The following is a 24,140-nucleotide window of genomic DNA, read 5'->3' on the forward strand; positions in this document are numbered from 1 at the left end:
ATCCAGTATTGTGAGGCTTGTGGTGCAGGCATGAGAGCTGGCAACACGGAGCGTTATGTTTATGCACTATGTGGTGTTAATCATTTTGCTTAATCTTGTTAAGGATTTGAGAGTTTGATTCTGACTCAAGTGACACTGGGCACTTCAGAGAATAAAAACCTGCGGGATAAGATAGGGTGGAGGGTGAACGCTCAGAAAGCAGCTAATAGTTGGTGGGGGGGGGGGAAGGGCAGAGATTATAAGAAAAAAATATAGTAATCTATGCATATATTGTATATAAATCATCTACTTGAGCCAGTCTAGCAATGTTCTTCTGTTTCCTAATAGAGAACACAGGCTGCCCTTTAGCTGGGGAAACAGGTTTAGTTTTTTGTTTTTTAATTAATTTCTCCTCTTGGGGAAGAGAGTCAAAGTTTAAACTGTCAAAAAAAGAAGAAGATTCATGACCGCATGCTAGTGGGGCAGACCCAAACTAAGTGGGGTAGGTTTGGAAAACTTTACACTCACTGAGCTTTGCCTGTCCCCGGTCCTGGCACAGCTGAATGTCGTAGAGAACCACCAGCTCTCAGCATTAAAATGAATAACTTCTGCGCCACCAGTGGTTTGAGGCCCACTACGCTCAGATCGAATAGATCGGCAGATACGGTCTTCTAATCAACTTGCAACATGTCTGTATACTGCTACAAACTAGCTGATCATTTCTTCAGGTGTTGTAGGGCAGAGCCAAGCATAGTAAGGGAGATGTTTGCAGAATGTGTATGAGCTTCCACTAAAAGTCTTTTGTCACTGCACATGTTCTCCCCAACAGCTTCCTCATTGTCTTCTGTAACCGGAAATCCACGCTGATGATGTAGATTTTTTACCCCAGATTTAATTGCACTATTTCTCCCAGATCCTTTTCCATTCCTAAGGCCTCTTCCTTCAAGAGGTGGTGCTGGATGATGGCAAAAATCTCTACTCAGCTCTTTGCAGAGAGGCACCTCTGCTTTTAATTGTAAGAAGCGTGGGGAGCATGTTCTAAGTCAGTTATTTTGGTTTACTCCAAGCCATGCTAATGTGTCCAGAGCACTCAGAAAGATGCCGTCTCTCCGCTCTAAACTTTGAGTTGCCCTCGTAGTTTATTGTGCTTAGCTCTTCTGGACAAGGAACTGTGCCCGTTTTATTTGTGCGTGAAGCCCCAGGCACACCTATGATGTTGCGTGACATTCGGCAGCACCTGAGCTCTTGGCACCAGCACTGCAATGGGACAGCGATAATATGTTGTAATATCTTATCGTTCTGTAGCATTTTTCCCAGTGACTCCGATACGCTTTACTGGATATCTATGAGAATCATGAAAATGCAGCCACTTTTGGGGTTGGGTACGGCAGCTCTTTCAGAGCACGCAGCAACGCTACAAAACAACAAGAGCTGAGCATAGGACTGGGAGGAGGGAATATCCTGTCTGGTGGCACCTCAGAAAATCACAGATGAAGCTACCAGCCTATGAACTGCTGTGTGCACCTCTGACTTGTATCGGATAGCTCAGTGATGCACCAAACACTGGGCTCAGATGTACCCTCCTAGGTGTTGGATGCCAGGCTTCCGTTCCTGTTCAAAATAAACAGCAGAGCATCCCCATCCCCATCAAGCAGTCGGGGCTTCCCTGCAGGGAGGAGCTGGAGATCTGTGCCTCAGTTAATGATGGTGCCTCTGATACTATTCGGCTGTGTGGGCGATCAGGATTAAAAATACTTCAGGGGGAGTTGTTGCCAGAGTTGTGCCAACTTGAAAACAAACCCCAGAGAGGGAGCTAAAATAAATGGCTTCATCTGGCACTGTCTCTCCCCTAGCCTCCTGTAGCAAATTGAAAGCTGGTTCCTGCATAATTCAGCACACATTACGGTGAACAAGGATGTGTGCCGCATCTCAATAGAGGCGGGAGGCTTGTTGAAATGTCCTGTTATTGTCAAGCGGCTTCTGTCAATTATGTGACATTTGTAGCAGGTTTAGCAGATGTATGAGATCAGTGGCTAAGCAGTGAGGAGGCTACAGGGTGGGTAGAGAGGAGAGTCTGCTTTCCCCCCGGAGAGCTGTTGTGATGGAAAGGCAGACAAATTCAGTACCTAATAGATTCAGCGTAAAATACAAGCTGATTCCCGTTAGCCCGGTGTGTTGGGTCCTTGTGTTGAAGCCCCCACACCTCGATGCATCTGCTCTCAGCACTGCCACATGGAATTCATCTGGGAGGATGGAATCAGCTGTGATTCCAGGGACTTTCTCCCAGGGCTGTGCCAGATTGGGCTGGCAAAAACAAGGCCTTGTATGAACTAACCCTCTCCTACAACCTCCCTGCCTATAACCAGATCCTTCCCGCTGGGCTACAGTTGCGTGCCTGCAATCCTTGCTCAGGCTGTGGCAATCCTTGCCCAGGTCTGTGAGGCTCTGTAATCTCCGGGAACTGCCCAATCCTATGTAAACCTGTAGGAGCAGGACCTCAGCATCGCTCTCCAAGTGGACAGCAGGGGAGGAGAATAAGGGAATTTGCTCCATGTGTGGCCCACCAACACCAGAGCCCAAACGATCCACCCAGCAGCAACTGTTAGTGGCTCAGGCTGAATGTGGGCACATGAGCAAGATCCAGGGCAGAGCAGGGCTCTGTGTGGGCTGTGTAAAGACCTCAGGCCTCAACTGGCAGGGGGCACGTTGGGGAGAGGCTGTCCTAGGTTTCCCAGGGTTTGAGAGGGGAATCGGAGCTGGTGTGGCTTGTCTCTGGTGAGCTGGCCCAGACCATTGTTGGAGCTGAACGTTGGCTGCAGGGGAGATATTGCAGGTTCCCGCTGAGCCCGCTGGGTGGCAGGAGACAGTGGGATGGGGGAGGGGAATACTAGCTATAACAAAACACTGCATTGACCTGAGTCACCGGACTCCCATGCTCCACTCGCCTCTCCCGAGCAGAAGGGCTCTAACACTGCAGTGACCAAGAAGAGACCTGCCCATGAAAATGCTCAGACCTGTCCATTGCACACAAGCTCTGAGAGTTGTGGTTTAAACGGCCGCCCTTAAAACACCTGCTCGGAGAGCGATCGCACCCAAGGGCGGCTCTTTAGTGATTGTGGGTAGCTGCTAATGGTGACGCTGAGCAGTTTTGTCATTTCACACGGCGCCCTGTTTTAAACGGTCTCGGTTTCACGTAGCGCATATTGCAAAAAACCCTCCCGTGACACTGAGCAGTGTGGGGATAAGCTCATCATGGGGCTTCTCTCGAGGTCTGCACCCAGAGCCACTGGAGCACCTTCATGCCGGGTGTTCTTGGAACAGCGCTCTGTCCCATCTGTAGGTAGCTGATCACCTCCTGCTGATCACCTCCTTGGCAATTAGAGGCCAGCATTAAGGTCTCTCTACCGACTCCTATAACTCAGCAGCATGGAAAGGGGGGATTCTGTCTCTCCACTGCTATCCCCTTGTGTCACTGCCCTTCCATGCCTATCAGCTGACAACCCTGTGCCTAGGGCTTCTGCAATCTAAGTCTCTCCTCGGATGGCCTCCTGGGCACTGAAAGGGAAAGCTTGTAACTGTGATCAGCCTTATCCTCAGTAGCTCTTATTTGGCATTTGAAAGGAAGGTTCTGAGTGATCGTTTTCTGGAAGATGCTTCCAAGTTCCTCTTTCGCCAGCAGGATCAGGTGCCTGACTGTCCTTTAATGCTATCATGCGCTGATGCTTTGCCCTTACCGTTTACTGCAAGGCTTGGGAATCACTTGCCATGAACGAGGAAGGCTTCCAAAGACTCTGAGCCCAGCTTGCTTTTTGGAGGTAGGCCGGGCTGCTATAACCTTAGCTGCTTCTCATGCTACAGTGATTAAAATGAGGCCAGTAAATGCCATAGCTGTTCCCGGAACAGAAATCGGAGGTATAATTAAAGCTCGTTGGATAGATTATCAGTCTGTGACAGGCCTATGTCGTCTCTCTAGCCTGTAGCATGCGCTGGGCAGAATCTTGGCCTTGCTGACACTTGCTGTTGTCTCCAAGGGCATGATCCCTCCAGCAGTGGCCCCCTCTGAGGAATTTTAAGCAGAGCCCTGAACTGCTTTTAAAGAATCACCACCGCCACGTCAAGGCAACGAGGCCTCGCTGATAACTAACTCGCTGCACTATTTGGGAGACCTTTTCCTTATGGATCCCGGTAACCTACTCAAAAGCAAAAGCAAAATGCAATGGCCTTTGCTGTGGTGTGGAATTCTTGCAGAATACCAGTTTTAGTGAATGTCCCAGTGTAGGCAAACTAATGTCCCCCATCAGGCCATGGCTGGTGCCTTTTTAGAGCATATGCATTGTCTCCTATCAGAGTGTGCCCCTGTTAGCTGTACCAGGCTCCATCCCTCACACACACACCGTGGCAGCCCGGACTCCTGGGTTCTATTCCTAATTCAGCTCCCATCTTGCTGAGTGAGCAAGTCCCTAAGGCCCAGATTTTCATTCTGGATGCTTACATTTTTGGGTGCCCAGTTTGAAACATCTTTTTTTTTTTTTTTTGGTATTATTATTATTATTCTCAAATTTGAGCTCCCCAAATCTGTGGCCATTTTTGAAAATTGTAGCCGTTAGCCTCTCCTCTGAGTCTCGCACCTGTAAAACAAGGATTATCCTGCCCTAGTCCCCAGGGTGGGCTGTAAGGCTCGAAGTTGCTGATGTGAGTATAACGCTTCGGGACCTCAGGTGAACTGCTCGTATCACTGTCCCTGCTCACCTCAGTCTGCAGACTGTTCTGAATGCTGCAGACCCTGAATTCAGCATTTCCGAGGGAGAAGGAATCAGAAGGTGCCAGACCCTGCTCCTGGCTTGGCGTAACCATGTGGGGGCTGTCAAGGGTAATCTGAACATCTCCTGACCTCCCCTCCCAATCCTTGTCAGACCCAGCAGTCCCTCTTTTCAGACTGGCATCTCCAAGGCAGAGTGACAACCCTGCAGGATCCTTCACAGGACAACACTTCTACCTTTGGCCCCTAGTCTAGGAAATAGTGCCCTGATACCTGTGTTCTCTCATGTCCTTTTCCTCGAGAGGAGCAAGAAGAGGGAAAACTCCTCAGCAGAGATTTCCAGCATCTTAGAGAGAGCATTAAAACCAAGTCTGTGCCCCCAGCCCTCTCTGCAGGCAGCAGGTGAAGACACTTAGGAGCCTGATCTCCGAGCACTTGCCAAGTGCTTGTTATTTTTAAGTACTGAGGATTTGAGCTGTTGGCCACCTAGGCGAAAAGTCAATGTTTCCTTTTATGTGGCTGCAGAATAACCTAGGCAGGCACTTTGAGTAGCAGCATAGTGGTATCTTTAAAGAGGTTAAGAACAAGGACATTTAGGTGGCAGAGAGCAGGGCTTTCTCAGAGCCATGTCATGGAATGGGGAGGGAAGGGGGGATATTTTTCAACATTTCAATCTTAGCTCCTTCAAAAATAGGATTTTCTCCGCTTTTCATCCAGCGTTTGAATGTTTAATGTGGTTTCTGGGTAAAATACAGTCAATGTGAAAACGAAAGGGAAGCATTTGCATTAGTAACCTCAGAACCTCACTTTTATTTTATTTATTTTTACAACTCTTTCCTTCCCCGCAGTCTCCCTTGCAGTGTCTTTACTTTCCCTCTCCAGACTCATTCACTGGTCTCTGGAGTAGCAACTTGTCCCGCACACTGCCTCCCTGAGCGCCCTGTTTTAGGTCAACAATTCCCATTTTATCCACTGTGTGGTCTTTAAAACACCATCGTTCCCTTCTTAACATTCTTTTCCTGTCCCTGTCTGCCTTAATGTTCAGGGAAATACCACAGGATATGTTACATTCTCCCTCACCAGTCTTTTGTCCCCCTTGCAATCATGGGCCAGGTCCCTCACTCCCCAGATGAAGCTTCTCATGGACATTCAGGATTGCCTGCCAACGTGTGATCACTGTTACTTCCTTTGTGAATGGTAAAAACAAGACACCAATTGCCAGATATCCGGTGTGAGCTGTATATTTGTATAGTGAAATCGGCGCAAGAGACTAACTGCACCTGTGTTGCATTTCTGCTCCACCTTCATTAATAGGCTTCTCTATTATTCAGCTGCTTCACCGTGTGTACAACTATGTCAGTCATACACACAGCTTATATATACTTATAGCCATTGACCGTGCCCTTGGTGCTGTGTACAAGACCCAGAGGAAGACATCCCTGCCCCAAGGAGCTTATAGTTGAGGGGCTATATCTGGCCACCATCACTTGTACTGGTCTGGAAGCAAGAACCTTGCTCCACAAATAACCCCATTGATTTTGGTGGGACTAATCATGGTAGAAATTACTTGTCAGCATGAATAAATGGATCTACCAAGTAGTGCCACCGAGTAGTGTTTTAATTTTCAAACAGGACTTGTTTCGTAGTTTTAGAGAATTTAAGGCCAGAAGGGACCATTAGATCCTCTAGTCTGGCCTCCTGTATAACACAGCCACTAAATGTCACCCAGTTAGCCCTTTATTGAGCCCAAAGACTTTAGTTAGACCAAGGCAATTCAGTCCTCAGGAGACTGAACTGTATGTCACAGGCAGAGAACAGGAGAGATCGAGGTGCCACCAAGCCCTGAGGAATTAAGTGAGACATGCCCAGATGACCCCAGCAGGCAATTCACACCCCACGCTGCAGATGAAGGTGAAAGGCCCCACAGTCCCAGCCCATCTGAACTAAGGGGGGAATTCTTTCTTGATCCCAAATCCGTCCATCAGCATGATGCTGAGCATGTGGGCAACACACGTCAGCCAGGCACCTAGAAAGAGGATTTTCTGTACCATCTCAGAGCACGGGGCCAGCTAGCTGGAGTCCCACCTCCAGTTCTGGCCAGTCTCTGATGCTTCAGAAAAAGGTGGAAAAATAAACATCACCAGCATAGGTCTGGCCAGATGTGAATCAGGGGGAAATTTTCCTTCCTGATCTCTGCGTGCGGTTAGTAAGGGAGGCAGAATCTGTCTCTAAATAGAATGTCTTATTTATAGGCTGCACCGGATTAGTATGATTTTCCCATGGGATCCAAAGGTAATATAATTAATTACACATTCTCTGGTTTTGTACACGTTGTTTTAAGGACATAGAGAGGCACAATTATGCTTAATAAAAGGTGCGGCCGCTAAATGGAGCCGTACGGTGCTGTGTATGTATAGACAGACTTTTATATATAAAAATTTATAGAGGGGTGTGTGTGTGTGTGTGTATATATAGATAGACATACATGTTCCGAGATGTAAAATAAATAGTGGATGACTTTTTTTTTTTCTTACTTTTTCCAGAGGGTTGGATAGTCTCATCCAATTTGTAATCACAATCCCACTTGAGCTGTTAGCAGTTCCTCTAAACAGGGATTTGGTCTGTTTAGGCTGCCTGTCCAGCTAACGAGCAGATGGTTTTTGTTACTGGGTAGTATTTCAAAGGGAAGGGGTTTTCTCTTGCTTTAGTACCCCTATTGTTGTGTTTTATTAAATTATGACATTCTGACGCTTGGAACACGTGAACTGTTCCGTTCCCCCGCAGGAGGAATCTGGGAGAAGGGTTTTTCTTTCCTTTTTGTGTCGGCTTGGATTGCAATGATTATGAAACCCAAGCAGCACTGACTAGAGTCAGGTACTGAGAGGGACCACGGACTCTCTAGTGGATAGGGCATGGTGCTGGACATCAGGATATCTAGGTTCTGCTCTGGACTATGCTGCTGGCTTGGCTTGCACGAGTCACTGCTCCTTTCTCTTCCTCATCTTTCTCTCCCACCCTTTGTCTGCCTCGTCTCTTTAGACTGAGATCTCTTCAGGTCAATGCCTGTCTCTCACTAGGTATAGGTACAGCACCTGAGATACCGGGGCCATGATCTCCATTGGCGCCTTGTGGTGTTACTGTAATACAGATAATAAGTACAAAGATGCGAGCGGCTTTGTGAGCGTCCTCCAGACAGCCAGACCTGAGCTTTCAGAATTTGATAGATTGCTGTAAAGGCTTCTCTTAGGCCAGCTAGCTCAGCCCCCTTTGTATGTAAGAGCCCATTTGGCTGGTCTTTAGAGGCTCTGGCAATATTTTTATAGATAAGATCTTGCCAGGTTAGCTACTCCTCCTCCTAACTTCCAGGTCTCTGTGCAATGGGACATCAGTTGCACAGATGGAATCTACATCAGTAGTGGCCAGAGACTAGTCCATTAACCCTGAGTGTCAGAAATCCTGACATTTCATATGTGTGCATGGTCACCTTCCATTTTTCAACTGGCCAAAATTGTGCATTGCCTGAAATTTCCTCCTTTAAAGGCAAACGCAGTGTAGTAATCATGTGAGGGAGCTGATCTTTCTCCTTGGGTCCCTCAGACCGAGAGGATCCATCCCAGTTGCTTGTCTGATTCCCCCTCTTTGTCCTGCGCTACATTGTTGTGCCTCATTTTAAGTCTTCTTTTCTTTGCAGCCCAATGACCCGGTAACCAACATATGCCAAGCGGCAGATAAACAGCTCTTCACCTTGGTGGAATGGGCAAAGAGAATTCCCCATTTTTCAGAACTGCCGTTGGATGACCAGGTCATCTTACTCAGAGCAGGTAAGAGGGATATCTTAGTGAGGAAGATCTCAACAGGGCTGGTCGGTGTAGGTGGGATGCTCTGCCGAGGACAAATGTTATATTTATAGTTAGTACACTACGACCTGAAGGCTACTAGTCACGTCTGTCTTTTAGTCACTGATAATTTAGTTGCCAAGAAGGATTTTAAAAGCCCTAAGAAACACGTCACTGAGCCTGCTCCACAGTGCAGAGCCTGCTGCCAGTCAGCCCGAGAATCACCCCATTTCATCTTTTGAGAGGCAAGCGTATCAGAAGTTGGATGGGTTGTTGAAATCTGAAGGAACCATGTAATATCTTCCCCGCTCACAGAGACTTGAAAGAGAACTGCCAGATTTCACAAAAATAAAATGTGTGATCAAAATTAAAAACAGAAATGGGGGGGAGAGGGGAATGGAAATCACCCATCCTTTGCCACCCACAAAGATAAAAATACAATTCTCCAGGCTCATTCTGAATTGCCTCTCCCTGCAGAGGAACTAGCGGGGGCGGGCTAAAAGCAGTGAGTGGTTAAAAATGCCGTCTTCCCCCTGTGCAGATTTCAGACCAAATGCTGGAAGGTATGCACAGAAAACAGAAGGAGTGAGAATCCAAAACTAAAACTTGACAGGTGCGGGTTTGGACATGAAACTGTTTGCATAGCTCTGATTGTCAGATAAGGTAAATACAGCTGATTTTAAAAGGGTTTGGCCTGTCATCACAGAATATTGTGCCTGCATATTCAAAGTGGATGGATACATTATCTTATTAAAAGCGCCTGCAGCAAATGGCAAAGTTGATATTAAGGAAGAAATTACCCTGAAACCCAGCCATAACTCATAGCTTTGTACTTCACAATGAAAAAGTGTTACTGTTTAGAAAGTAAGAAATCAAGGCTCTGTTTGGTGCACCGGTGAGTTACAGCACTGCATGGGGTGCTGTTTACGGTTAAGGCACCAGACTAAGACGGTGGAGATCTGGGTTCAGTTTCTGGCTCTGTTGCAGACTTCCTGTGTGACCTTGGGCGAGTCACTTAGGCTCAGATCATCAAAGATATTTAGGTGCCAAACACCCATTGAAATCAGTCTCTATGCCTCGGTTGCCCATCTGTAAAATGGAGATAATAATACTTCCTTTGTTTGCCTTGCCTACTTACATTGTAAATTACGTAAGGCAGGGCCTATCTTACTTTCTTACCTTTTAATTTCGTTGGAATTTAATTGGATTGGCACAGGAAGTCATCGGTTTCATCTGTTGGTTACAGCAGTGGTCTGGGAGTCAGGACTCCTGGGTTCTATTCCCAGGTCTGCCACTCGCTATGACCTAGGGCAAGTCGTATAACCTCCTTTGTGCTCCAGCTGACCCATCAGTAATAATACTTCCCCTAATTTCCAGGAGTGTTCTGAGGATCAGTAAATCAGTGTTTGCAAAGCACTTGCAGGGCCTTCTATGAAAAAATGCAAAAAGCTTTATTTTAAAAAAGCATCTCTAAAGCCTCCTGGTAGAAAAGTATTTGTAAAAACAATCTTTATGGAAATGGATCTTCAAAGTGAGAACTGTATGTAAAAACCATAGAGGGAGAATGATTGATTGAATCCAAACAAAAATCAATATTCCATGTATTTTAAAAAAATCATGACAACAGTTCTCAGTTTTGTAAAAAATAAAATAAAATGAACAAAACCCAAATTTGAGGCCTAAATTACTTGATGTTGTCCCTGTAATTTTGTTGGTATTGCCTTGTAAGCATGAGCATGGGAATGAGTGACAGGGAATGGATCAATTGATGATTTTCTGTTCATTCCCTCTGGGGCACCTGGCATTGGCCACTGTCGGAAGACAGGAGACTGGGCTAGATGGACCTTTGGTCTGACCCAGTAGGGCTGTTCTTATGTTCAAACAGTTGCATGATTCTCACTCATTTCAGCTATAGACTGGTGTAAATCTGGAGTGACACCTTCAAAGTTAACGGCTTGTAAGTGTGATCAGCGTCAGGTCCATTTTCTGTGAATGTTCTTACCCTACCCCCGCATTTTTTTGCTGTCAATCTGTATTGACTTTCCCGGTTCAAACTCTTAATTCTCTAAGGCTGCCTTGTAAAATTTACCAGCTTGGGTGAGTCAAATTTTACGAGGGCTACTCCAACTCCATAGCACCTTAGAAATGTAGGTTCCATCATTGCTTTGACCTTTAGCGTTGTTTTCATGTCTCCTAACAATGTGCCCAAGAGGCTGATGCTACCGAGGAAGGCAAAGTGCCAGGACCTGGAAAAGCAGTGCCAGGAACAACTCCGACAGAGAATCAGAATCCAAGTGTCTCTATCAAGTGGGGCCTCAGATAACCTCCCTAAAGTCTTTTAACTAGTGGCTTTATCTATTATTGAGTGCAGAGAGCGGCCTGCTGAGAACAGCTGCTTATGAAATATTTAAGTATTAAAATTTAGCTAAGAGCGTCGGTCGGATTCATCCATGCATCCTCTGTGGCAAAATAAATGGAACTCGCATCTTCTGAGGAGCAGGAGCTAGACGGGTCCTCAATCAGTCGTGCCATGTAATCTTTAATCATTTAAAATCTGCCCTCTTAGAACTTTCTCAAGGGGAAGAAAAAAAAACCCAAGTTTTTAAACCTGCTTTCATGTTATTTTTTCCGTTCCAAGTCTGAATTACAGTTGAGATGATTAAGATAATCTGAGGTGGTCCTGCAGCTTAGACAGTGGGCTGGCCAAAGGTTCTCTGTTTGGTATGTGAGGCACGAGGGTTTTTTAATGGGACCGAGTGGCTTATTGAGACTCTTGGTGGTGCAGTTAGTTAACACGCTGGCCTCTTCGCTGTCACGTGCCTAGGTTCGCGTTACAAGTGAAACCAGCATGGGCAGTTTTGGGTTTACTTACAGTGAGAAGAACGCTAGTCTTGAGGAGAAGGGATGGTCTTGGGATAAAGCCACTGGGATCCCGGAGATCTGGGTTCAGATGTGATCCTAGGATGTATCTGGAGAGAGATTTCCAGTAGAGCTAGGGGGAAGCAGTAATGCCATTGTACAAGGCACTGGTCAGACCTCATCTGGAATATGGCATAAATTCTGGTTGCCCGTGTTCAAGAAAGTTGAATTCAAACAGGAACAGGTTCAGAGAAGGGCCACTAGCATGATCAGGGGAATGGAGAGCTCATCTCACGAGAGGAGACTGAAAGAGCTTGGTTTGTTTAGCCTAGCATAAAGAAGGCTGAGCCAGGATCTGATTGCTCTCTATAAATACATGGTGGAAGAAGAGCTATGTAACATAAACAACAGTGTTGGCACAAGAACAAATGAGGATAAACTAGCCACGAATCAAATGTAGCTGGAAATCAGAAGGTTTGAAACCATCAGAGGAGTGGGGGTTCTAGAGTAGCCTACAAACAAGAATTAGGGAGGAAAAGAACCCTAACTCACCCAAGTTCGATAGGTTTATGAACAGGGTGATAACCAGCGATTGCCTGCAATAGTAGGGCACTGGACTTGATGACCCAGGAGGTCCCTTCCAATCCCATGTTCCTAATTCGCAGCTCTTCCACAGACTTCTTGTGTGATGTTGGGTAAACTACATAATCTGTGTGCCTCAGTTGCATCTCTCATCTGCAAAATGGGGATAATACTACTTTATTTTTTCCCCATTCTTTGTCTCGTCTGTTTAGATTGTAAGCTCTTTGGGGCAGGGACTGTGTTTTAATATGTGTGTGTACAGTAGTCCCCATAAATGGATACCTCGTGTGAGTTGGATCCTCTAGGTGCTAAAGACAAATAAGTAAGGCTATGCTGATTATCTGAAATTTCTCCTTCTTTGAAATAATAATGCAGATGTCGTCTGACCTCACAAAACCATCACACACACAAAACCGCTCATGCATGGTGGGCGCACTCCTGGCTTTGAGAGGCCCAGGACTGGAATAGCAGGGGAGATGCTAGAAGCTGGCCTGGCAGCATTGCAGAGCTGTAGGGGAAAATGGCAAGGACTGGCAGGGTGCGGTTGGATGGGGCTGAGATGCATTGGCATTGCCATGTAGGGCCTGCTGAGGACAGGAATAGGAGAAGGGCTGCAAGCCAGCACTGAATTTCACTAATTAAAGCTGTGTGGAAAGTCTGGGTCCGGAACTGCAGAGATCCGGATGTGACGTGACATAACTACATGGAGGAAGCACACACGACACCTTCCAGCATGATGCCAGTGATTCTCATGCAGTTCACATGCAGTTGTAAAGCATGATTAATGCCTATTCCCTATTCCAGCCCCCATGGCTTGCCCTTGTTCCCTCTTGAGGTATGCAGTGTTGCATACTCTTCTGTAGCTGCTAGATCCCTCCCTGTAGTTAGTCATAGAATCTTCTCTTAATTGGGGTGGAAACATCCTATGGCCATTTAGAAATGGTGGACTTTATCCCATGTATGTCATTCTAATGACATACCTTGTGCATAGCCCGTGATTGCAAAAGTATATAAATATGACAATCCCTAAACAAGCTACTCACCAGCATACCTGGGCGTAATGCTTATTGCTGATATAAGTATCAACCACCAGCAGAAGTTGTTTTCTCCAGGACGTCTCCCAGACATGCCTTCCATGGAGTGGGGGAGGGGGGCGGTTAATAGAGAAGAATTTCTTCTGTGGCTGTTTTGCTTTTCCAGCTTATTGACATGTTGCTGCAGTTCATCCGGGTGCCAACAGAGGGCAGTACACACCTCTCTTTGGAAACCGGCTTGTCTACTGATTAGCATGTAAATTACAGTGACTGGAGGTGGGACTAGAATTTGAGTCTCCAGCTTTCACCAATAGGCGGCTCTGTCAGATGAGGAATCAGATACTTTGCACTTCTCTAGCTCCTTTCACCTGAGATTCTCAAAGCAATGTACAAACATCAAGTAAGCCTCCCCCCTTCTTTGTGAGGTAGGTCAGGGTTGTTAGCCCGGTTTTACAGATGAGAAAACCGAGGCACACAAGATGAAGTGACTTATCCAAGGTCACATAGCAAGTCAATGGCAGAGCCAAGCAATTGCATCACAGAGTCCTGGCTCCCAGTTCTCCTAGCGGACCCATCTTTTCTTATCCATCCTGGATGTTTCCAAGGCACACATCGGTAGAGCATGTGAAGAGATTCCGGAATTTTGATATTTTGATGAAAATTTGAATGTGGAAATTTGGGGATATTTTTTTAATGAAATCCCCCCCCCCCAACACACACACACACACACACATATATTTTTTAACCAGCTGTAGCTATCCCCTTAGTATCTAAGCACAGAAGGTATAATATATATACACATGACTTATGAGGAGAGGCTGAGGGAACTGGGATTGTTTAGTCTGCAGAAGAGAAGAATGAGGGGGGATTTGATAGCTGCTTTCAACTACCTGAGAGGTGGTTCCAGAGAGGATGGTTCTAGACTATTGTCAGTGGTAGAAGAGGACAGGACAAGGAGTAATGGTCTCAAGTTGCAGTGGGGGAGGTTTAAGTTGGATATTAGGAAAAACTTTTTCACTAGGAGGGTGGTGAAACACTGGAATGCGTTACCTAGGGAGGTGGTAGAATCTCCTTCCTTAGAAGTTTTTAAGGTCAGGCTTGACAAAGCCCTGGCTGGGATGATTTAATTGGGGATTGGTCCTGCTTTGAGCAGGGGGTTGGACTAGATGACCTCCTGAGGTCCCTCCCAACCCTGATATTCTATGATTCTATGATTCTATATACCTTCACAGATGCCTGACTTCCAGTGACAACTTCTAATAAGACAAGCACCTACACTTTAAAGAAATAAAACAACATGGAAAACATTATTTATTTGTGTTGGAATAATGTCTGGTGGCCCCAGTTATCGACCTGGGCCCCATTGTGCTAGGCACGGTACAAACCCAGAGCAAGGAGATGGTACCTGCCCTGAAGAGCTTTGCAGTCTAAGCAGAGGACCGAAACAGACAATATCCCCAACAGTTTTCAGAAGCACGCATTTGAATCACAGGCTCTTAGCTCCTTTGCATGTTATTGCTTGGAAACAACTTTAGTAGTAGCTCCTTATTGGACACATGTCATGGGTATTAGGCTACATTAGGTATGTGTAGTTACACACACATACACAGGTCAATTGCTGTCTGTACAGAGAAACTTTGGGGAGGGGAATTACTTGCTCTAATGCAAGCATTTTGTTTGTAGAGGAGATGGCCTCTGTTACCTAATGTCTACCTAATAGATTTGTTTAAAAATCTTTTTACTGCTTCTTCCCATAGTTTCCCCTCCGACAACCGGGAAAGGGATCTTTCCATAGACTATTTGGCATCTAACTTGGGATTCTTGCAACAGGGGTGGCTCCCAAAGAAAACCGGGTGGGGCCAAGACCCGTTCTGCAATGACCCCTCCTCGATTCTTGGAGCAGGCTAGTGCCTGGGAGGTGGCGTTACTGATTCCGAAAGCCGTAGGGGAGCCATTGGTATTAACCATCATCCTTCGTTGTTTCTTCTCTCCAGGCTGGAATGAGCTTCTAATCGCCTCCTTCTCCCACCGTTCCATAGCTGTGAAAGACGGGATTCTCCTGGCCACTGGCCTCCATGTGCATCGGAACAGTGCTCACAGTGCAGGAGTCGGCGCCATCTTTGATAGGTGGGGGCTGATGCCAGGTGTTGTGGAAGGGTTCTAGGCTGAGGTGCATTGGCAGAGCCCTGGGCGGGGGAGCCTGGAATAGCAGTGAGTGCCGCGGGTCTGGGCTATGGTTTGTTGGCAAAGCTGTGACATGGGGGTTTGGTTTGAGGGGATGGGACTGATGGCCAGGATTGAGATGTATTGGCCGTGCTATGCATATGGAAACTTGCCATCCACGTCGGTCCAGGCTGCAACCTCAAGTCTCTCCTTTTAAACGCACAGAAATGTCCACCAAGGAATAATGTGTGAGCTGCTCACCCAAAGCAAATTAATACGTCTTTCATGGGGGCCAGCTGGCTCTAATGCCATGAAGAGGATGCTTGTTTATTGTGCTTTTCATCTTTAATTGGACCAAAATATTTGATTTTCACTCTGAACAACATAAAAGCACCAAAAATACCCAGCTGGTGCCACGCTCCTGCTCTTAAGGCGCATTTAATCCACTGCTTTGGCAAAGCTTTTTAACGTGAGCCTTCCCTACTGTCTGACCCAGTTATTACTCAGAATACCACTCACATTGTGACTGCATCATCTGCCCTTGATAATTCTCAGAGATAGCTGGGTTACGACCAAGGGACATCTCATCCTCTTTGCCTCCTTCCGTCCCTCTTCTGAGCTGGGTGACAATATTCATTTCCTGTGAGGTCATAGGAGTGGGATCCTGACTTCACTGCAGGATCTCACAGGAAAAGCTGAGCAAACACACCTGCAATAAGAGGAAAGGGAACAATAAAAATTACCAGCGGAGGAAATTGCTTTTGGATACCTGGCTTTTTTACTTTTTAGCCTTTCTCCAGTGTCAGAGCCCCTTACTAAACTCGCTCTGAAGATAGTCTTTATGGTCCTCACTATGTCTCTCAGGAACCGTAGGCACCCAGCTTGAATTATGTTTGTGCAACAGGAGAATGAGAGAAGGGATCAGGGGGGCAAATCTTCAGCAGGCACATATTGGCACTGTTCCATAGACTTCAATAGACCTACTCAAGATTACATCAGTTGAGGGGCTGGGCCAGGGTTTGTTTTTTTTTCATGCTGATCCCATGGAATTTTTTGTCTCCCTGCAGAGTACTGACAGAACTCGTGTCAAAAATGCGAGACATGCAGATGGACAAGACGGAGCTGGGCTGCCTGCGAGCCATTGTCCTCTTCAACCCTGGTACATTCAGATGCTCTGTCTTAATCTCCCAATTTTGGCTTGGCTGGGGCTCTGTTCTTTTGGCTCTTTCTTTTATTGACTGTAAAATGCTACTGCAAATCACTCTAGGCACCAAACACAATGAGAGCCAGGCGAAAGAGAAGAGACAGAAAACCAAGGGGGAGTGCCAAGGATGGGAGTGTGTGATGCTATAAATATGCCTGTTTACGCTATCAGTGTATTATGTGTAGTCCCCCCTTCCGTCTAGGGCTGGTGTAGGTAAAGCCTAGAGAAATAGCCATAATCACATCTTAAATCTACCTATTCTAAAGTGAATATAATATTTTGTTGTCAGACTAAGGGGCATTTCCTCCTGGGGAGAAGGAAACATTACAGATATTAGGATTCTCTTGTAGGCGCAGGGTAGCTAGGAATTGAGCTTAGCACAGCGCAAAAGCTAGCTGATACCACTTCTTCGGAAGATTGCTTGGACCATATTTAGTCACAAGGGTTTTCCTAGTTGCGTCCAACAGGCCAGATTCTCAGATGGTGTTAATGGGCAGTGCTGAACTGATCTTCAGGGAGTCCTGCACCGTTTTATGCCAGCAGCCCAACAAAGGCAAAATGATCTGAGATTTCAGAAAGTCAAAGCTGTTCTGTTATCTCCAAACAGGTTCAAAAGTGGATTGAAACTAGAGAACTACTTTGTAGCTGCCTTCTAAAAAAGGATGTTTCCAAGGCAAGACTAAAATGGTGGCCAGTGTTAATTATTCTTGATTCCATATAGCGCCCAACACTCTCTAGAAAACTTAGTAACTGAATCCATGTGAAATGCTCGTATAGCAGCTGGATAGGGAGTATTATACAACCCCTCACTAGGCCACAATTGTTGGATTTTGTGAGAACCAGCACCACACACACACACACAGGGCTCATCAGATTAAGATGATTTATCCCTAACAAAACAACTCTGAGGATGGCATTTCTCCATGTAACTAACATGCCAATAGCTGCGTGTTCCAGCAGACCTTGATGATCGTTGGTGGTAGTTTTCTCATTAACCATCAGTAATTTGGGAATGACCATGTCTGGCAAAAGAGAAAGTCTTAGAGAGGTTCCCATGACACATTTGCTCGAGGATATCATTGGATTGATATCCTCTTGGGAGTCCTTTCAGCCTTCCAAAAAAGTGGACAAGGGCCCAGATTTTTAAAAGCAATTAGCCATTGGTTCACTCAGCATTGCAACACTGAGCTAGGAGCCTCAGTCTCATTCAAAGTCAATAGGATTTAGGCTCCTAAATACCTAAGTCGCATTTGAAAGGAGATTTAGGCTTCTAAGTGACTTAGGCCTTGCTGTGCAGAAGGTGTGGGATTGTCAAAGGGATCAGCTAGGGAATGTAGATACTTACCAAGTCCCATAGGGAGCTGCCAAAAAAAGGGCTTTCTTTTGGCCCTGCTGCTGTGGTTTGCATTTGGGAAAAACCACAAGTCAGTGGCTTGAGGGGAGCTTAAATCTTTTTGATGAGGGCTCGTAATCGCTGGAGTGAACCAAAGTGCTGGATTTGAGATGCTCAGAGTGGGCAGGATAGAACCTTAGTCAGGCAAAGCAAATCCTACAGCTGATTATCTGTCCAGCAGCCATCGTCAGACGCACAATCGCTTGAGCTCTCCCAGAACCCACTGAACTGATGCACAAAGGGGCTGGGATTCCGATCGCAGGTTTTAGGGATGAATACGGCAGCACAGCACAATAGATAAATCGAAGGGTATAAAGCCAAATCTGAGATTAGTCAGCATAACTGGATTTGTCCGAGTAGGAAATATTTGAGTGTAACTCTGCCATGTTTGTTTGTTTTTTTTTAAACCCTTTCAAGATATTTTAATTTACTCTTGCAATCCAGATCGGTAGCCACCACAAGTTGCCACCCTCCGATGACAGTTCAGTGGCCTGTATGAAATGAGATTGGTGGTCTCAGACCAGTTCCCTTGTGTCCATGGTGCAAAAACCACTAGCAGCATAGCTGGTGCTAACTGTCCCCCTTGTTGGCAGCCTCTGCCAGGAGGCCAAGGCTTAAAATGGCCCTGCTCCTCTCTTGTCCCCTAACTACAGGGTTCCTGTCACATGAGGGTTGAGCCCCGTGGCTCCGGGGATTGAGGAATGGAGCGGAGAATCTGTTGCTTCCCATCCAGGCCAGCTCTGGAGTGGCTGACCCTTATTGCTTTTGAGTTAGGGCAATCAAAATCCAATTCCCAGTGTGCAAAATCCACCAGGAGCTGTACAGCCGGCCCCTTTAATGGCAGTCTCAGCAAAGAGACCATGGATTAAATCAACGCGGAGAACAAACTCCCCCTCTGGCTTGTAGAGAGCTGGCAGGGTTGACACAAGTGCTGTATCCGTCCTGAGGATGTAACTAGCACACTAGCTCCAGAGCTGTTCTTTGTAGCTCTTTCTTACAGGGGATTAATTGGGCTGCGGTAGAAACAATAGATGGCCTCCTAACTCCCCTCCCCACTCCTCGCTCACAGCGTAAAAGCAGGCACAGTTGGCCCATGAAGGCCATCAGTTCCTGTTTCCATCCCCTGTCTAGTTCTCTGGCTCTCTCCCTTCATCCAGCTAGCTGGTTTCCTGGGCCGGAAGGGGATGCTGATTTCCCAAATGGGGAGAGACGCTCAACCATTGCCTGACTTGAGTTCTGTTGCTTGTGAAAGAAGCTGGGGAATGAAAGCACTATCAAAACAGGTCTCCCTCCCCGTCCCCTGCAGCACACTGCTCGTCAGTGCTGTACCACAACCCTGGCCTGGACGGGGGGGCCCTCCATTCTAGGGTTGCAGAGCAATTTGGTCTCCATTTCCATTCTGCTCTCGGCCTTTGTGCTGAGCCAGCCAACAACCTGACTGCTGGGAGCTAAACTGAGATAAACACCCTCCCCCATCAGCCCCGACTCATTTCACAGCGGGCACCAAACAATCCTCTCCAATTAGGTGCCCCTAAAATGCTGTTCAGTCACCACCAAATTAGGCCAGAATCAAACCAGTGACCGGAGACATCCATTCCCCTTAGCTGGCCATTAGGGGACGGCTCTGGATGTACGCGGCCCACCAGTTGATACTCCTCACTCATCTATTGTCTCCATCCTGGAAATGTCCAACGAGCTCCAAAATGTGCCTTCGTCTCAGCTAAGGGTCCTTGCTGTGTTTCAGACTCGAAAGGACTCTCCAACCCCGCTGAGGTGGAGGCTTTGCGTGAGAAGGTGTACGCGTCACTAGAGGCATACTGCAAACACAAATACCCCGACCAGCCTGGAAGGTGAGTGTCTGAGCATGGATGCCTGCCATGGGCAGGGCTGGCACCAAGCTCCTGTTCTTTGGTACTAGACAAGACCTGTCTGCAGTGCCATCCAAAAGCTGCTCCTGGGGAAGGGTTACAAGAAGTGTCGTCCCCTCCCCATTCCAAGTAATAACAACACTATGCACTTACTGGAAGCAGTGCCTTTTGTCTGGGGAACACAGACTCTTTACAAGACTTAAGATTTGCAAGAATCATAGAGGTAGGTAATGTGAACCTTTTATAGATGAGTAAGTGGAGACTGAGAGCTACATTTCCCGGCTGGTATAAGTGGAGGCAACACGGTTCAAGCTAAACCGTTAATTTTGCCCTGCTTGATCAATGGAGCCTCACAAGCCCCCCACTATGAAGTGCAGAAGTGTCACCACCCCCGTTTTACTGAATGGCCAATGGAGGCAGAGAGAAGTGATGCAACTTGCACAAGGTCACGCAGTGAGTCGGTGCCGGGAAAAGAACCATTGTGTTCCTTCTGATCCCCTACTGTAGCCACTAGAAACACATAGCAATGGGATGAGTGCACCCCAGGGGAAACCACCAAGAATAAACCACCAAAAAACAAGACACACACGGAGTTAATTTTCAGTGGCACATGAGCATCACTGCTGGGAAGCGAAAGCCTCAGTTGAAGCTCCGCCTTTCTCTCTCCCCCAACCCCAATCCAGCTGGGTACAGGAGGTGAAATTCACAATGCTTTCCTGGATCATTCCAGAATTGAGTGGGCGCATTTTCCCAGTCACAGCTTGGTGTTGGCAACTTCCAGCTAAGATATGGTCAGGAACAAAATGAAGGAATGCATTGTGAATTGCCTGTTGGTACAAGTCAGTTAAGGAATGTGTATATCAGTAAAAATGGCAAAATAGTGTAGAAATTTGGATTCACATCTCATCTGGCTTTCTGGGCTTCCTTTGCTGGACAGTAGAAAAAAATGGATCCTCTTACAACAGTAACTGATTAATGCAATGATTGAGAGCCATTGTGCCAACCCAAAATTGCTTTGAGGTTGCAATGTTCTAGACTTCAATATCAAAAGTCAAAGTTGGCCCTGAGCCAGGGATGGCTCATCAGGCTGATGCGGTTTAAGACACATCAGTTTCCATAGCCAGTAGTACGCAAGTGAGCAAAGTGGCAAGCATTATGTCTGACCACCTTTGACTACCCTAACCTAATGGATCACCTACCCATTTTGCAGCTGGGTAAACAAGAGGCACCCTTTCAGTGTGCGATCAAACAAGGCTCAGACCCATGGCTGCTGGGAGTGTAATCAAGCAGTGTTTTATAAGATTGTTAGAATGGGCTAAAAAATAGTGTGAATATTATTGCCTGCCCTGTTTGGTTTGGAGGATGGTGGGAGGTGGGTTGGCAACCTTGAAGAAAAGGACAGGAAAGGTTGGTTGAAGCCCAGAAAATCCCATGCAACTCACCTAAGTTTTGGATCCTCTTGCCAGCTCTGAAGCCAACTCAGGTTCATGTAAATTTCACCTTTCGAGTAAATCTGGACCCAATTTTGACTGAACTTTTGTAGTAATTTTCAAAAGATCTCAACTCCCATTTGGGTTTGAAATAAGTGGTCAGCCATAATTGCCACAATGGGAGCTGCCTTAGAAAATCAGGCCCTCTTCCTCAGCAATGGACTGACCCAAACCCCCAGATGCAAACATCCTTGTCTTTGGAGAGGTGTGCAAAATCCACATTGAACTTTCCAGCCTGTGCTCATCACTACTCCTTTGTTTGCACTTCAGATCTGGGCAGACTTCATGGGAGCGGGGTGGGATTCAGAGTTGCGACCAAGTTTTGCTCTGAGTTTCTGGATTCATTGGAACCTGAGATTTGGGAGGTGTGAACCTACCTGGATCGAAACCAAAGCAAATATTCTCAGAAAACCCTGTAAAGCAAGGTCACCCCATTTCACTTAGCTCTGTTCCAAAACCCATGAAGATCTAAATGGCTTTGACACAGCTGGACTAAGGTGTGAGGACTCCACTGGAGATCTCTCTGCTCTGAGGACTACGCCTAGTGATCACCGTGAAATGGAAGGAAATATTCAATGTATCAGATGACCGATACCATAGTCCAGTGGACGGGAGTCCTGGGTTCTATTCCTAAATAGGGCGGAAGAATCCCATGCACTGCTATAGGCTGGGGACTGACTGGCCAAGTGGCAGTTCTGCAGAAAAGGACCTGGGGATTACAGTGGACGAGAAGCTGGATATGAGTCAGCAGCGTGCCCTTGTTGCCAAGAAGGCTAACGGCATATTGGGCTGCGTTAGTAGGAGCATTGCCAGGAGATCGAGGGAAGTGATTATTCCCCTCTATTCTGCACTGGTGAGGCCACACCTGGAGTATTGCGTCCAGTTTTGGGCCCCCCACTACAGAAAGGTTGTGGACAAATTGGAGAGAGTCCAGCGGAGGGCAACAGAAATGATGAGGGGGCTGGGGCACATGACTTATGTGGAGAGGCTGAGGGAACTGGGCTTATTTAGTCTGCAGAAGAGAAGAGTGACGGAGGATTTGATAGCAGCCTTCAACTACCTGAAGGGGGGTTCCAAAGAGGATGGAGCTTGGCTGTTCTCAATGGTGGCAGATGACAGAACAAGGAGCAATGGTCTCAAGTTGCTGTGTGGGAGGTCCAGGTTGGATATTTGGAAACACTATTTCAGTAGAAGGGTGGTGAAACACTGGAATGGGCTACCTAGGGAGGTGGTGGAATCTCCATCCTTTGAGGTTTTTAAGGCCCAGCTTGATAAAGCCCTGGCTGGGATGATTTAGTTGGTGTTGGTCCTGCTTTGAGTGGGGGGTTGGACTAGATGACCACCTGAGGTCTCTTCCAACCCTAAAAATAAAAAAATTAACTTTTTTTTAAAAAAATGACACAATGTGATTCCCATCTGGGGTCAGGAAGAAATTCCTCCCCTGGTAGAACAATGGACAGTTGAATTCTTTGTGGGCGATTTACTGGATCATCTCACAGTAGGCACTACCAGCGACTAGACAGTCCACTGGTGAGTTTCAGATGCCCTTCCTGCAAGACTATGAATAAATATTGTACTCTAGGAACTGGGCTCACAAGAATAGTGTAAATGCTCGTGCACCAAATAAGCAACTCCTTCACAACAGCCAGGCTAAGGGAAACGTTCCAAGGCCAAACATAACTGAGCCCCAGCCTCCTTGTGCTGCTCTAGCAGGGAGGGCTTGGTGTGTATGTGACACGAAGCAGCCTCACACAATCAGCTCCCTTCTCTCCTGGCCCAGCCCCAGGTCTGGTGCATTGCGCGGTGGGCTGGTTATCTCATGGTTAAATGTATCCGAAGGCTGCAACCATCATCTGGTTTGGTTTAGAGTGAAATTTCCTGGATGGGATGGCAGGTCTGATTTGTTTTTTCTGGCCCTTGTCCCACTGCTCTTTCCAGCTCAGCAAATACACACACACACACACACACACACACACACACACGAGCACACAGTCCTTGTCCTCCCCCCCAACACACACACACTCCTTTCCCTGGCCCAGCTCCAGCCTTGAAACTGCGTTGCTTATTTTGAAGCCCTGCTTGCATGGGGACAATACAAATAAATAAATAAAGACATTCTCTATTATTGATAGGAATTTTTTAAAAACATTCATCCAAAGCGCAATGGGGTGTAGCGGGGTGGGGGGAGGGGGAGCCAAATGAGCTGAGCAGAGATCTCATGGAGCCGCTGTGGCGGTGGGGGTGGAGAAGGGTCTCTGGAGAGACAGTTCTGTATCTGCGCCCTATGCAATTCCTAGCTCATTGGGCCTGAGCCTATTAACCCAAAGGAACAGGAATTGCAGGTGAGTCCCATTGTTTGCCCTGGGGTCAAAATCCACATCACATTGAGAAGCCATATTGCAGCTAAAGGGAGCTCCTGGCCTCCTCTCTTCACTCTGGATCACTGGTGCCTGGAGTGTATTCCCCACCAGCTGGCTCCTCTCCACTGGACTCTCGATTCAGGGCAGGCAGAGCACAGCCTTCTCCAGAGCTGCTGGCCAGCCTTGTGGGCGACGGTGGGGGGTGGGGGAGGTCCTCTCACATCCAGAGTTTTGCTGAAAATCACCAGGGCCTGTCTGTCCCCCACTGCTGGGGAGCTTTTGAGGCCGCAGAGCCAGCTCCTTAAACCCGTGATCCTGCTCTGGTTTTGAGTGTCCCTCAGTGCCAAACGCTGTTTGTCCTGTGGTTTGAAAGTCTTTCCCATGAAGCATCAAAGCCCTCGTATGTGAATGCAGCACTCGTTGCTTGTCAGCAATTTTTTTAAAGCATCGTGGGCACAACAGGAAAAGCACCTCTGCGGGACTAAGCTGAGGGAGAGAGCTCCTTTTAGCCGGTGGATAAAGTAGATGGGCAGTTTCCAAAACACCAGCCAAAGAGAAGTGGGAGCTGCTTACCCACCCCAGCGAGAGGAGGAGGGGCTGTGTTTTAACACCT

General features: G+C 47.0%; 1 protein-coding gene across 3 annotated transcripts in view; it reads left to right on the plus strand.

Annotated features, from left to right (window-relative positions):
* RXRA (retinoid X receptor alpha) overlaps positions 1-24,140 on the plus strand; it is a 224,501-nt gene that overhangs the window by 192,360 nt on the left and 8,001 nt on the right. For all 3 annotated transcript variants that reach the window (XM_073314208.1, XM_073314209.1, XM_073314210.1), the window contains 4 exons: positions 8,430-8,559; positions 15,044-15,176; positions 16,280-16,371; positions 19,554-19,659. In XM_073314208.1, the coding sequence (XP_073170309.1) occupies positions 8,430-8,559; positions 15,044-15,176; positions 16,280-16,371; positions 19,554-19,659 (461 nt within the window). The remainder of the gene's footprint in view (positions 1-8,429; positions 8,560-15,043; positions 15,177-16,279; positions 16,372-19,553; positions 19,660-24,140) is intronic.

This window comes from Lepidochelys kempii, chromosome 16 (assembly GCF_965140265.1).
Source record: "Lepidochelys kempii isolate rLepKem1 chromosome 16, rLepKem1.hap2, whole genome shotgun sequence".
Lineage (NCBI taxonomy): Eukaryota > Metazoa > Chordata > Testudines > Cheloniidae > Lepidochelys > Lepidochelys kempii.